The following is a 16062-nucleotide window of genomic DNA, read 5'->3' on the forward strand; positions in this document are numbered from 1 at the left end:
GCAATAAACCCTGGATGGAATCCAATCTCGTGGAAATAGATTGGCCAAATGAGGTTTTCACAATTTGTACCTATTGGTGTTGTGATTTTCCTATTTCACTTTGTATATATTAAATATATTTGTAAAGAGAATGGACATGGTGAGTATGTCAAAAAGACAACCCCAACTGGACGAAAACTGTCAGCTCAAGACCATCCATTGGTCTCCAATGAACGATGAGGAAACCCTCATACCACCGGGTGGGATGCAGTTGTCCCAAAAACAACATTATACACAGATACAGTGAAATAGTTGGTTAATATACTGAACACTTAAGTTGGGTTCTGAAATGCGTGTTAACCTTTTATAGCGTTGATTTTTTAAATTGATTTGAGTAGAATGTGTTAATGTTACAAAATATTCTCTTCATATTTTGATGGAGGAATAAAAGATATTGACCTAAAATAAATATGTAATCAACATGTGGTTGTTTAATTATTAGTGTTTTGAGTGATTTGAACAAAGTATGCATTGTCTTACTGAATAATAGCATAAGGTAAAAGTGAAAATATCAAAACATTCATTGATATTCCATTTGTAACGCATTTTATTAAAAAAAAACATTAAAAAAACAAAAATAATAATGTCATACATTGATAAAACATCATGAAGAGACTAAACAAATCTTCAGATATCACACAGCAAGAACAAAATTATGTCCATTTCTTCCGTGCCCTGTCAAGCTACTACAATATACCATCGACGTAGGTCAATAGAGCTGACAAGCCCTGCTCCCAGTTGGTGGATCCTAACCTTTAGCTAGTCCAGGGGCGGATTCAGGCGAGGGCGTGGCAGGCGTGCCCCCCCCCCTAAAATTTGCAAAGCAAGGGTTGTCAGGGGTAGATTTAGGCGGTGTTAGGTTGAAACTTCAATTTGTCTCTAATTTTACCCCAAAAAATATCTATATTGCACCCACTCTAGAAGAATATTTCCAAAATTTGACCTCAAAAACTTTAACTGTGCACCCACCCTAATCTAAAAGCCTGGATCCGCCTCTGGCTACTGAATATAGGCTGTTACAATGTCTGGTATTTTCCAAGAAAGACGTGTAGCAAGGGCTGTACAGAAGTCACTGTATACCTCTACATTCCATACATTCATAAAGAATATGTAATAACAATGTTGAACCCTTTTCATATTAACTGAAAATCAATCCTTTTTTATTGCATTTTTTTAGGAAACCAAGATTCAAGCGTCAATCAAATGAATGCAACCAAGGGACAGAGACCAGACATGGTAGGAAAAGCGTAATCTCCTTTTCTAGAAACACTAACCGAGCTGCTCATAAAAATTCATTAACTATGACATGTTGAACAATTCGGTATCACGGTGCATATGGATACACCGTTATGTTTCACGAGTTCATGATGATCCTAAACTTATACAGTAATGACTTCAGTCTTGTAGCAACTTAACCCTGCTTCAGAAGTCTAGTTGCAAGAAGTCCAGCCCGGTACATAAACTCTGCATAATTACAAGCTCTGGCATAACGTATAAGTTACATGAAACCTCCATACGCAGGTGCTGAAGGGATGTTGCCAAAAATGAAAGGAAGATTGACAATTGGGAATGAAAAGTAAACAATTCCTAAAATAACCAAGTAAATTGTATTACTGTATAAACCAGACATTATTTTGGGTTTCAGTTTTAATGCCTTTTTAACCTGGAGAAAAACTAACACTTGCCTACAGTGAATAAGTTTTTTTCAGTCTGAAAGGGATTAAACAATTACAATTTTTCTATATAAGTAAATGGCACAGATACAAACTCATCACTTTGGTTTTTTTTATTAATGACATTATTTCAAACATACTTTAATAGTGTTTTAACCAAGCATAACTCATCAAGATACCAGAAAAAAAACCTCAACAAAGTAAAGAGTTTAGAGAGCAACACATGATCCATAGAAACAAACAAATTGTTAAATTATAGGAGGCATGGAAATTATGTTGAAATTTGACTGCCATTTTGAAAACTGGATGAAAGCTTATATTCTAAACTTAAACAATATCCTTAAAAGCAGTTATATACAAAATATACAATTTATGAAATTGAATGCAGGCTTAATAGAAAGTCTCAACTGAAAACAGCATATCATTTCAGTCATTATTCTAATATCTTCTTGTTAATCGTATTGTGTCTACACTGTTTATTTTCTCTCTCTCTCCAATTTCTGTGATTTCCCTGGCTAATTCATAAATAATCAAATCCTATATCATTTTCCTTTATTAACATTTTTGACAGGGACTTGTAGAAAATCGAAATCACATGTCTGCAGCTGAACGTACAATATATTTAATATCAGTACAAATGTGTACCTTGTTTTTATAGTGGACATAAAGAATACACTACAACTCTGGTCTACCTTGCTATTCCCACCATCTATGGCGGAAGTGAGCCTGAAGTTACAATACAAATCTGATATACTTTGCCATTGCCACTAGCCATGGTAGAAGTGAGCCGGTAGTTTTGACTACAACTCTGATAATTTTAGCCTTGAACCTTTCAAATTTTTACATAAGAAAAAGTCCCTTTGACCGCCATCTGAGCCAATAAATATCAAAAGGACAGAATGGAACAGATATTTTAACAAACAGGCAAATTGAAGTTGTTTTCCTTTCACAAATTTGTCCACTGTAAACTGGTGGAGACAGCAAAAGTCCCGAGCTGCAGTGTATGTTTAACTATATGGACATATTCCTCATGTGTTTCACAAAGAGGTCTGATATGCAAGACAATTAATAAAATAGTACACACAATCATAACCAAAACTGCCAGAGGAAAGATAACATAAATATTAGTAGTAGTCCTCTCATATAATTCTAAAATTTATCAACTTAATTCCTAAATATTAAAATCCTACTTGACTAGACTTTTGTGAAGCCTTCCAAAAAAGTTCATCAAAGGATAAATCCTAAATCACACACAGAAAAACTCTTGCTAGGTTAACAATTATCAGATGTATCCAAGATATATCAATTAATAGAAAAAAAATGGAAAAAAAAAACAAAATAGTAATTGACTTGTCATGGTGTACAGCAGTCAGATCTCATATCCATAGTACTGAACTAAACATTTCATGTCATTCATCTAAATTACCTTAACAAGTGTAAGTCTCTTAAAGAATCAGGCAGTGGCTGAAATACGGTAAAACTCACCATTTTGAAAGTTTAATTTGACCATTTGCGCCATCTTAATCAAGGAAAAAATACAAAATTTTCCATATCCTTTTGGTAAATTAAGTTATAATTTCATGGAAATGCACTTTAAATACTAAAGAGCAGATACTGTCAAAAATCTCATTTTTCTTGCATTCTATTGAAAAATTTCTTAGCAAATCAAGTGATGCAGCAATCAAATAGTGGTCATTTCAAATAGAGAAAGCATCTTGAGTGAAATTAATTTGTCTGATCGGCAGGTTTTTGACATGCATGTTTCTGATTTTTCACATTTTGCATAAATTTACACTGTAAATTACTGTACTTCCCTAACAGAGAGTTTAAATGGTGAAGGAAGTTTTCAAGATGAAAGTAATGTGTTTCATCAACTAAATCATGTTCTAAAGCTAAAGATGATGTAATATTCTAACCTCAAACTACGGAAACTAATGATTGGAGCGTTATTTTAATGATTTATTGCACAACTGGAAAAAGTTCCTATCGAAACTAATCTAGTCACTACGAACTAAATTTAGAAAAATGTTGGCTACAATTAGAAAAAAAATCATCCCCGTCTTATTTACATAATCCATCTATCTTACTATTGTTAAAAGCAAAAATGTAAGATTTGTAACTCCATTTCAGCGAAAATGCAAAAATTAATGTTGACAATTGTTTTAACATTGTAAATATACTATTTCATCTGTACATTATAGAGTAAGACACATATTGCACCTCTATCTTGAAAGTTTACAACAGTATTGTATTGTTTTTACTGGTTGATGAGCAGGGCAGACACTGTACTGTAACGGTAATGAATAGTCATTTTTCATATTCCCGATTTTTTTTTTTTTTTTTATAATTTTGAGCGAAGGGAGATAACTTTCCAACCTGACATACTGGTTTACTGTCCAACTTGAACAATGGACAGCAGTAGACATCAAATTCCAATATTTGACTTATTGGAGCTATAGTAAGTACTTGGATACTTTTAAATAACTTATTTCTCAAACCAATTAGGTAAGTAAAAATAGTTAAGTTTCAAAGAAAAAAAGTTTTGTTTGTGAGTTACGTCCCTTCGACTAACTTGCTTAAATGGCTTGCATTCTGATATGAAAAACGACTACTAGATATTTCACAAAAAAAACTCTTGACAAGCAACATCTATAATCACAACAGTAAGATCTAAATCATTACATAAAGATGTGTTTAAGTGGCAAAGTCAGCCATGACAATGGAATATTTTATGAGCTGAAGGAAAGTCAATTCAAACATTTCACCACAAAAGAATGTTTACATCTTGCAAATTTGTCAGTTTTGCATTGAAAGTAAGGAATTTTACAGGCCTTAAGTTTAGAAGTTAAACAGCTGGAAACTCCATTTAAAAGAAAATAAGCAGATTGCAAAACAAAAACAAATTCAGATTCTTCACAAGAAACCATAATACAAAGCAATAACACAAAATTAAACAATCTGAGATAGAGGTTCAAGATATACAAACAAATTTACATCACAATATATTCTTTGGGCACAGAATATGACAATTAAATTTTCTAATTACCAAGTTTATCTAAATTATAACTTCATAATAAAATTTTCAAAATATTCTAAAACCTTTTAATTATTTGGTATCATTGAATGCCACTGATTATGAATTGATGAAAGGTTTAATCTTTTAAGTTTAAGTTTGTCTTACCTTCATTGGTCAAGGGTTAGGGTTAGTTAGAAATAATAAAATTCCACTTTAATTCATAAATATTTGGCTTTTGTTACTCAAACATTACATAATTTCTAATTATAAAATCTAGAATGTGTTTATATCATGATGACATTATACAATGAGATGAAGCTATGTAAAGTTTTCTATGGCCATTCATCGTACAGGTCCATCTAAGAATCATGCTGGAGTAAAATTGGAAACAAAACAAAATCTGGAATCATGACTGAAAATGTACACCCTTGAGGCTGAAAATACTTTTCAAAATACGGTAAATACTGACTGTCACAGATTACAAATGTTTAATTTTTATTTTAAATAATACGGTAACTGCCTAAGCTCAAATTACAAAAAAAATATTTTACTTGACAAAGGGCAAACCCTTTTTGAAAAAAAAAAAAAAAGATTTACACTTCCTACAAGGTCTTGTTTTTATTGTTCAAGTTTCATACCGTTAGTTCCCATTATTGGTCAGCAGCAGAATTCATGCTAAATTGAATTTAAATTCATTGATTAATTCCAACCTGAAAATCACTGCACAAAAACCCTTGCTATTTTTAATGTATACAAGTTTCCTCAAAGAAAGCCTTCATCAATAACCTTTTAAGTAAGAGTTATCCTTCCTATAACAGAGGAAAGAAAACAATTATTGAATCATTTTTACCTACTCGACAAGACCCTTAAGTGGACCAGTACATAATTAGGTTGCATTTTTTCCCTCCTGAGTATATCTCCTTCCCAGAATAATACTGATATATGATGAGCAGTGTGAAATTTTCAGATCATTAATACAATATTTAAAATTAATACCCTATCACTTGAAAGTAAATTCAACTTTTTAAATGAACATGCTTGTTATAAGAAGTCTTTGTTAAAACACAATGGAAAATAACAATTCATACTTATTTTCTATTATAAATGAAATTTTTGATAGGCTTTTAAATTATTAAGTATAAACCACAAATCCCCCTTGGGTACCCAAATTAATACACTTGGTTGAACTGTCAAAGGTCAAATATGTTATTAAAATATAGTGAAACCTGTCTTACCTGAATGACCTTTGAACTGTAGAATATGTCTGGTTTAGTTATCAAGGTTAAAAATACATTAAAACTAATTTGAAAGGAGTTGAAGTATAAAAATAGGAATGTGGTTTAGACACCATGTCTGGACAATCAAGTTAAAAATACATTTGGTTTAAAAGTAAGGCATAAATGGAACATTGACAGCCTGCCATGAAATTGTGAAAAAAGGGGGATGGGAAAATGTTCAAAATGGCATTACTCGAAAACATTTTTGATTTGACTTAAAATTCAATTTTACCTGTATGTTATGGTATTTAACAAGTGTGCAAAGTTTAAAAAAAAAATCGTTCATCTGCCTTAAGTGGCAGGGTATAAAAACTGAATTATAGAAGTGTCTAGTTATGACAGGTTTTCCATTTTTTAAGGTTCAGTTTTAACAGGTTTAACTGTACATTAGCTAAATTTATAGCAAGTTGTTGGTTAAATTGACTGACATACCTGCAATAAAGCTCTAATACACCCATCATTACATGGATATAAAGATTACGTTTACATTAAAAAAATGAATGAACACCATTTTACCGAAAGCAGTCTTTTGAGATTTATTTAAACAACATGTGCAAGCAGACAAACTGACATTGGTATACCAAAAATTCATCAGTGGAAGATGGGCACTTTATATGGCCATGACAAAATGATGATAAACCTTTTGTCAAAATCTGCACTTCATAAATTCATGTATTTCTAATTTACTTCAATGTAAATAGGACTAAAACTACAACTTTAAATAGCAGTAAAAAACAATTGAAATTAAAAGTTAACAGCACTAAGGAAATAAAACTTCCCAATCAGAAACATAATATAAAATTACACAAAGCATACCACTAACAAAGATTGCATAAATCACAATTGAACATGATACAACTAGAAAAACTTAAGGAAAAGCTCACTTAAGGATAACCCCCGCATCTCATCCAGTAACCGTAAGGTCAAGGTGAATCTTTTCGGTCTGAAATCAAATGCTACAATATAACAGACCTATATGAAGCTTCTGTCAAAACATCAAGAGGCTGTGATCAGTAGTTGCAGAGAAAAGAAGTAGCGAAAAAGTTTTTCATGTACCAGCATACAGACAGACACCATAATCACTATATACCTCTGGCAATTCAGAGGGAATAATGAGATTAAACCTCTGACATATAATGCATTATTTTACAAAACATTAAATAATTTAAAATAGAAATATAATACAATGAATGACTGCATGTCTATAGACAACTACATTGATCAATGACAAAAATTAATGGACACAATCAACTGGTACTCAAATTCGTCAAATATGTGCTCAAATGTTTTATGTTCCAATATGGTACATGTCCATAACACATGCAATATGTTCAGTTTACAAAATTACACATGTCACCATGCACCAACAGCTGAGACGATGATGAAGAATAGTTAAAGGCTACAGCTCATTCTCTGGTTTATAATGACTCGGTAAGTGAATGATCCTGTTCACCAGGGTTAAGTTAGTGAACAAACTGGTTTACCAGGTTCAGTTTGTCAATGTCAAAATGGCTTGACAAGATGCCATTTTCTTTTTCACTTCACCACCAAAGTGCATGACCTCAGGAACAGTTGATCTGTAGTTGATCTGTGTATTGCCCTAAAAAAACACACGTGCCTTGCATTTTCATCGTTATTAAAAAAAAAAAAATATCCCTGCCTCCTTCAATATGGGATGATCAGTATTTTTCGCTAAATGTAACTTTAATAAATAAATACAATTCTTTAACAGTAAAAATCTATGAGTCCTAGGTTCATATAAAGCTGTGTATTTTGTCTATCCATTCCTGTGCTGTTTTAGCATCAGTAGCATAAAAGTGGTACATCCTCTTGCTTGTCTTCAACTGAAAAAAAATATTAAGAATTGTCATACTGACTGAATGGACTGTATGCTTAAGTGGAAGTATTTATAAGAACCAGATAAAATGGGAAAATCAGAAACATGCATTTGGAAACCCCATTGCTCTGACAATATATTTTACTCAAGGATGCTTCCTATAATTGAAAAGGCCATTATTTGATCTCTGCATCAATGGGTTTGCTAAGAAATTTTTCAAAAGAATGTTATAAAAATAAGATTTTTGAGTTATCTGCCCTTGAATGTTCATTTTCAGTGCACTTCTATAAAATTATAACACAATTTACCAGAGTGATATGGAAAATCTTGTCTTTTTTCCTTGATTCTAATGGTGCAAAAAGTCAAATTAAACTTTTGAAATGGAGGATTTTTCATACCATGTTTCATTCACTGCCTGATACTTACCTCGAAAGCTGCATTTTCATCAGATTTCTTGAGGGGGCCCTGAACATTTTTAATAGGATGGACTGCCTGCACATCAAACAAATCTATATAACCTTTACAGGAAGGGTCATCACTGGAATCATAATACCTCATCTGAAACAGAATACAGCATTGAGGACAAAGTCCTTATAATGGTATAGTACGCAAATTTAACCTATGACCTTAGAACCACCGAGTGTTTCATTTCAGCCTGACAGGATGTGATCAGCTGTGCAAATACTTGTCGCAAGAACTCAGCTTTCCAATTTAACAAAGGTTGTCAAGAAATTACAGAAGTTTCAAATATATCGGCCCACAGGCACGTCATCCCAAGTCTACTAAGATAAATGACATCACCTAATTTAAAATATGTGACATATCTATTGATAAAGCCTATACAACTGTCCTCATACAGGGTAAACCTGCCTTATATTACAAGTGAACCAAATTGCCAAAAATTATATTAATGAGATTTTGACAATTTGCACCCCTCTCCACATGTGTCAATCCTACTTTTATACACCTGTACCAAGTAAGAAGATCTATTAGTAGTTGTCATCGCCCTATTTTTTATTTATTTTTATATAAATTTTTTATAAAACAATTAATTTGTACAATTCCTTAACTTTTATTATTGACTGATAAGAGCAAATTCTGAACTATAGTTTTTATCCATATGGAAGGCTGTGGAGTGTTGTAACGTATATTTATCAGAGTATTAATGAAATAATCATCGCCTCACTGACATAATCCCCCCCCCCCCATCTTTACCACATTTTTTGAAAAACATCAATATACAGTAAATGCAGAATATATTGTGTGCATTAACTAGTGGAGTTGTGTAATTTTAGTGAAAAAGGCAATTTTCATTTTCATTAATTTTTTTATGGAAAATATTTGCATAATACATATTTAAAATTCAATAATATGAGATTTAGTTACTGTGATTTTAAATAGGTTATATTATTCATAACATGAGGATTCCCACCATTTTACATTTGCTACAGATTTCATGGGAGAAACCAATTCTCTGATTCTCCTTCAGCCTATTCCTGATTTAACTATTTATCAACTCCCTATGGTAAAATTAAGATTATAACATATTCCATATAGCACACCTGTTGAAAATCTTAATTTTTACCATCTTGAAAACCACTTAATACAGAAGGAACTTCTATATAAAAATATTGCATTAATTCATGAAATTATAATAATTTTACCTGATGTCTTGTAGAATCTAAGACAAACCATCTCTGTTTCCATCCTTTTAACAGTGCCCCCTTTTTATATAAGTATCCCTCCAATGTCCGATGTTCTGTTGTTGTGGTACTGGTGAAGTTCTCATAGCTAGGATGTACTCCTGTACGTAGAAACATAAAACAACTCTTGCTATCATATTTGGATATGTTCAGTAGAAGAAAATATTTGCTAAAGGTAATTAAATACAATGTACAAGTACTAATGTATAAATATGTGAAAATACACATGGGTACCAATTTTTATGGTTTAGTAAAAATTTAACAGCCTTATCTTTTCACTTTCAAATTTAGAGGACATTATTATTATTTATTTGTGTTTTCTGTGTTGAATTTTTTTTCAAATGTAGCAAAAATTTAGTAGTTTTCATTTTTCTGGATTATTCTAACCAAGTAAAAAAAAAAACACACCAAAACAATCCCCCCCAAAATAACCTATATGCTAAATTTTACGGTTAAGGTTTCCAAATGATGGCATAATAAGACCATGACTAATTCCACTATAAAACAATAAACAGATATTGTCCTCATATTCAGATTTATTTTTTTTATAACAAGGTCACAATACAAGTTAAAAAAATTCTGATATTTCACAAATGGCTAAAATCACAGTCTGAAGTAAATAAAAATATCTAATTATGTTGAACTAGTCCATCAGGCCTTTTTTTTAAGGTCAATATAATCTACCTGCTTTTATTGAGCTATTCATTGAGACCTCATTGAGTCACAGACACCTCAGACTGAGGTCAATAAGACAAACCTTCTTATATTGAACTAGTCACAGAAACCTCAGACTGAGGTCAATAAGACAAACCTTCTTATATTGAACTAGTCACAGAGACCTCAGACTGAGGTCAATAAGACAAAACCTTCTTATATTGAACTAGTCACAGAGACCTCAGACTGCTGCCAAAACACCTATCTCCTGATATAGAGTTAATTACTGAAAGATAAGAATAAGATCCATATAACATACCCCAGACACTAAGCTAGTCAATGAGACCTAATGTTGAGGTCAATATAACCTACCTCCTGATATTGAGCTAGTCTCTGAGGCTCCAGTCCGAGATACATTTGTGCTGCTGTTGCTAGATTCTGGTACTATTTTTAGCTTTGTACAATTCTTAGGAACATGAGACATGCATTTTTCATGGCAATTGTATCCACAGTCTGCGCAGTGCATTCCTAAAACAAGAAAAAATGTGAACAAATTAAGAGTGATAAGAAAATTACCAAACTGATGAAATGTAAGCTATAATTAAAAGAAAGAGTCAAAAAGGAAAGTCTCTATAACAAATGGCAATATCAGGGTAAAATCTGGAAACTTGGAAATAGCCGAAATGGTCCCAACTTATTACAGGCATTTCTGATAGAAATGATGGATTAAACATGGTTTTAATGTGCCGTGTACCAAATTTAAGTTAAATCTTATCTCTAAAACAACTTAAAACTGATTATCTCCCTTTGAGAGTACATGAATATGACAAAAGTTATTTTTTCACCTTAACATTTTTATGAAGTTACGATGAAATGAATCAAACAGTTTAAGAAATCATCAAAATGAACTAACAACATGGTAACAGCCTATAACTGATACTCAACCTCTGAAAACTGAAACATTTTTGCATAATTTTGTAGGCTTCAATAGTCCATACCTGTTTTGAGGAAACCCCAGAGCACTTGAGAACAGTAATCACAATATGCAGGTGTAGTATATGTAAATTTTTCAAACCGATGCGGCTGACTGAATCGTTTTGCGGCTTCTCCAAGCATTTTCCCTTTCACAAGAATTTCTAGCGTAGAACGTTTATGTATTGATCTACCGTGAGATCGTAAAACTTGCGTAGAGTACGAAACATTTCGTTTAAGAGCGTCCCGTGATGGTCCTTCTAACTTGTCCCAGATATAGCGCCATTTTTGTTGTAGGTGTCCTAAATCTGTCTGAACTCTGTGAACATCCTGGAAATAAGGATAAAAGTAAAATATGTCTGAATAAAAATACTATTGTTATGAAAGGGTAATCAAGGGAACCAAGGTTATAGCGGTAACCAAAAGAATGTAATCCAGGGACAGACACGGAAAACATACACAACAAAGAACATAAAGTAACGAAAATCATACACACAAAGTAACAAAAGCAAATGAGCAACTCGGACTCCACAAAAAACTGGGAGCATAGACCAGGTGCACCGGTAAGGAAAGTTTGAAAACAAGAAATCTGCTATGGATATCTCTTTAAGTATGTTACATCACAATGACAACATCATTGTAAAATGTGCCACATGACCACAAATTTCAAACCCAGTGGTCGTTTTCACAAAAAGTCTTATGTTATGATGTCACAATGCCATTTTTTATTATGAAGTCAAAATTCATGATCAACTTTACTCTTTTGAAATTGATGCCAGAACTGTTTAGCCAAGATTAATACAACTCTAAATTTGGTTTTGGGTTAAATTTTGACATAGCATAGATTATTCCTAAGCCTAAGACAAAACTATTCACACAAACATATGTTTACTCTTGCCCTTCTTATTGGAATACCCTCCAAAATGAAATATGAAATGCAAAAGGAGTAAGTCTTTTTAAGCAGAATTATAAATCTTCCTAATGGAACAACAGGCTATAGAATAATTCAACTGTATTTACATGTACTATAATGTTAAAAGATAACTTTTTCTGCATGTTTTATTATATTATATCATATTATATGATATTATTTTATATTATATTATTTTTATTAAGAAAAGAGGAAGAATGTAGTAGTAGAACTCAAACAATTTTAAATTGGTAAAAAAAATCAGAATCTAAATTAAGTTCCAGCAAATCAATGTAAGCACTGAATAAGCCTACTAAACACTGTTTTGGTGGGCAATTCATTTTTTTTTTCACACAAAGGGGAGGCGGGGGCATCTACTCATTAGTAACAATATTCTGATTTGAGAGGAAGGCTATTTTTTTAGTTAATTTATTTATTATTATTATTATTATTTTTTTTTTTTTTTTTTGGGGGGGGGGGGTGTATAATCTAATCATCTGTAACAAAACTGATTTTGCAGGCATTTTATTTGTTTACTCCAATGCAAAGGGCATAATCTACTCACTTGTAACAAAACTTTGAATGATTCTGGTTCCTGGATCTGTATATTATCAAAACAGATATTGACGACTCGTCGAGTACTAGGGGATCCCTCAGTTGTAACATCCTCATTCAGAGCCAGCTCTTTTTGGACCAATTCTAACTCCATGGAAGGACCATGGGCAAGATCTTCATCAGAGTAGTAATCCCATATCTTCATATTAGCTAAGTTTGAGTATGGCCTTAACACCTGAAGAAGAAAGTATCAAACGGTTGATTTACGTGCATGTATATTAAAAATATCAATGATATTATTTTAGTAGTGAAAAAGCATACTGAAACGAGGAAACTAAAGTCTAAAATCAAATCCCACAATATGGTACACCTATATTAAGCTTGTCAAAATATCAACAGGCTGTGATTAGTAGTTGTATGGAAATTTGTTACAAAAATTTTGTCCTAAAACAATATGATCACACATATCTTAATTTAAAAATCATCATACAGAAAGTTGACATGTCCCAAGAGAGATAAAACCAGGACCAACAAATGTGGAAACAGACAAACAGAGGGATGGACACCATGATCAATATACATGTGTATGCATACACTTCCTGCTTCAAAGGGGTATAAATAAGTTAAGGCTATCAAAAGGTGTTGAGAACTTTGTTATTACCATGACTTTATTTCTATTAAATGTGTAGAACTTTCAAAATGCACCCCTTCCCCCAATACAAGTAGCTGTGTTGGATATGCTAGTAATAAAAGTTAATCAAAAATGGAGTAGCAGGAACAATAATTGCATAATATTTCTTTATTCAATTTTTATTGCCCATGAAAAAGTGAAGAGGTAGCCTTTTCAGATTATTCACATACAGAAAAGAAAGTTAAGAAATGCTTTTTTTCTTTTCATTTTATTGATATGGTAATTATAATAGGTAATGATGCCTTCTAAAAATGAGACAATGATGTGCCTAGAGAATCAAGAAATTATTTTTAGTTGGCCTTGTCATCTATAAATAAATACATACCGTTTCTTGATCATGAAAACTGAACATGAAGTTACAGAAGACAGGGGATCTTCTATGATGTTTCTCTATGAAGTCCCAGACTGACATTCCAGGGTTGGATGGCTGTCTGTACGACACAAAACCTGAAAGAAGAAAACCAAAGATATAAATGTAACATCAACAATGGAAATTTGATGAAACTTTCTGGATACCATCTTCCTTGATATCAGATATGAGATAATATTCTAAATCCTCAACAACAATGGATTTCTGAACAAAATTAAATGTAGGCAAGTTATTATCTGGGTGTTAGTTTTGGAGATTAAAAGATTCAGTGAATTTACAGTAATCCTTTTTACAAAATCATCCTTCTTAGTTTAACAAATCTACATATATTGCCATTGTATTTAATAAAATTGATTTTTTTAGACAGTAAATTTCATATGTGTAGTTAAGTTCTTATCTGCAAAATGTATATTTTTAGTATTTTCAGTTGGTCAAGGGTAATAACTCTGGTATGACAAACTGATTACACCAAAGTGTTAAAGCGTATTGAAAGTGTGAAAAGAAATAAAAATCAATCTCTCTAAAATACATTTAGATATTTTTTGGAAACCACAAATAATATGAGAAATTTGCTGGTCAGGCTGGTAAAAAATCATAAGCTCCTTTACAAAACATACAGTACCATTCTCCAATAGGAAAATAACTGGACAGCCAATAGAATACATTCCAATTCCAGGGATTCATCAATTAAATAAAAATTAAAAAACAAGTGTTTTCTATAAGAATTATAGTATGGTAAAATCTGTACATATTAACAAATTTGTTTTTTTTTTTTTTTAAATACTACAGATTTCAAGAAATATACGTGAAAATATTTTCTATTTTCCTTGTACTCAATGTACAGATATCACCTCATGGATTTTACATTTGTCGTGATCCATGAAGGAATTTTGCGATCGTCCGTGACGACCTATCATCACGATATGAACAAGGAACCATCGTGGAAAAATCGTGAATCACCGCGGACTAGTTGAGTATCCGTCGCAACATTGAATCATCACGGATTATGATATGATATGATATGATTAATGTCCATTTAAATCCTGACATATATTGATGGAAGAATACGCTATTGTGTACTTTTTATCTTATTTTTTAATTCATAAACAATCCTAACATGCATTTTCTTTGCTGTTCATAATTTTATCTAGCAACTGCATGTATAGATGTTTTTGATATTCTTTTTCGGGAAGTAATAAGGCATTTGATAAAATAGCAGTTCATGTTTCGTATTAAGAAACTTATAATTATTACTAATTCATAGAAATAGGGAACCAGATCATGTCTGATTTTGGGTCACCTTAAAATGATAAAACCAGGTTTGGATGCTGGGAGTGGAATCTGGTCTTTCTAAGTATACTATCACTCACCATCTTCATCTGTATCGTCCAACTTGGACATTTTCTTCTCATCAAGTATCCATCCACACTCAAATCTCTCAAACTCATTGTCCATCATAAACGTCTTGAATCTGTTAGACACATAATGGTATGCCAGGAACTTCAAGAAAAACTGGTTAAACTCAAACGACAGCGGGAACTGGTTGTGGATCTATGAAAACAAGAAGCAAAGCTGAAACTATAACCTCAACAAGTGATAACTCCCCCAAACCCTTAAATCTTCATTGTCCCCTTTGCAAGAATCTTGCAATAAGGTTCAGCAACTTTTTTCATGCACATTTACTCGAGATGTCCATTCTACTTTCTGTTATGATGACCTATCGGAAGCATTATACAAAGAAGGAAAACTCAAAATTCTGAAAAGATCATCTGAACAGAAAGTAGAACGGATAATTAGATTGGAAATTCCATTGAACTGTTGTCAAACAGACAGAAAATATATATATACCCCAAACCTAGGTGGCATGGTGTTGAAAAACAAATACTGTGAGCAGGCTCTCATAAGGATATGCCAGTTTCCATTTTTTCCCCAGACCCTTTCCATGTAATCCTGTGTTTAGTTTGATACTCTAAGCATCTGACTAAATACATAAATACATGTATGGTTCCCAACCTTCAAAGATTCATCAAAATCAATTGTAAAAGTGCATATTTTAAATATATTGCATTCCCGGAGAAATATCTAACTTTTTCATCATCAACTCTTACCTGATGTACAACATCCAAGAACTGTAAAAACAAAGGAGCGAATCCACTGGCTTGATTGGCTGCTGTCTGGTTGCTACGGTGAGTAAATCGATGACCAAAGGACAACCATTCTTTCTCAATCAGACACTTGAATCCTTCTATAGTTCTATAGTGAGGGTCCAAGAGAATCTGTGCTGTTGTTACAACCTATAAAAAGATTCAAATCAATGTTAAATCTTATCCTTTTGCAAAATTGTAATAATTTATAAAATTGTAAG

The 16062-nt window shown here is 32.2% G+C and overlaps 1 protein-coding gene across 8 annotated transcripts in view; it reads right to left on the minus strand.

Moving 5' to 3' along the window:
* Positions 1-1810: 1810 nt before the first annotated feature.
* Positions 1811-16062, minus strand: part of LOC148610793 (myotubularin-related protein 13-like) — a 76560-nt gene continuing 62308 nt past the window's right edge. For all 8 annotated transcript variants that reach the window (XM_088596164.1, XM_088596162.1, XM_088596160.1 and 5 more), the window contains 9 exons: positions 15806-15991; positions 15068-15248; positions 13653-13774; positions 12647-12871; positions 11198-11501; positions 10572-10727; positions 9507-9646; positions 8269-8400; positions 1811-7849 (listed from right to left, as the gene is read on the minus strand). In XM_088596164.1, the coding sequence (XP_088452290.1) occupies positions 7760-7849; positions 8269-8400; positions 9507-9646; positions 10572-10727; positions 11198-11501; positions 12647-12871; positions 13653-13774; positions 15068-15248; positions 15806-15991 (1536 nt within the window). In that variant the 3' untranslated portion in view covers positions 1811-7759. The remainder of the gene's footprint in view (positions 7850-8268; positions 8401-9506; positions 9647-10571; positions 10728-11197; positions 11502-12646; positions 12872-13652; positions 13775-15067; positions 15249-15805; positions 15992-16062) is intronic.

The sequence above is a fragment of the Perna viridis genome, chromosome 8 (genome assembly GCF_037379345.1).
Source record: "Perna viridis isolate PV_CMFRI_1.1 ecotype Kerala chromosome 8, ASM3737934v1, whole genome shotgun sequence".
NCBI lineage: Eukaryota > Metazoa > Mollusca > Bivalvia > Mytilida > Mytilidae > Perna > Perna viridis.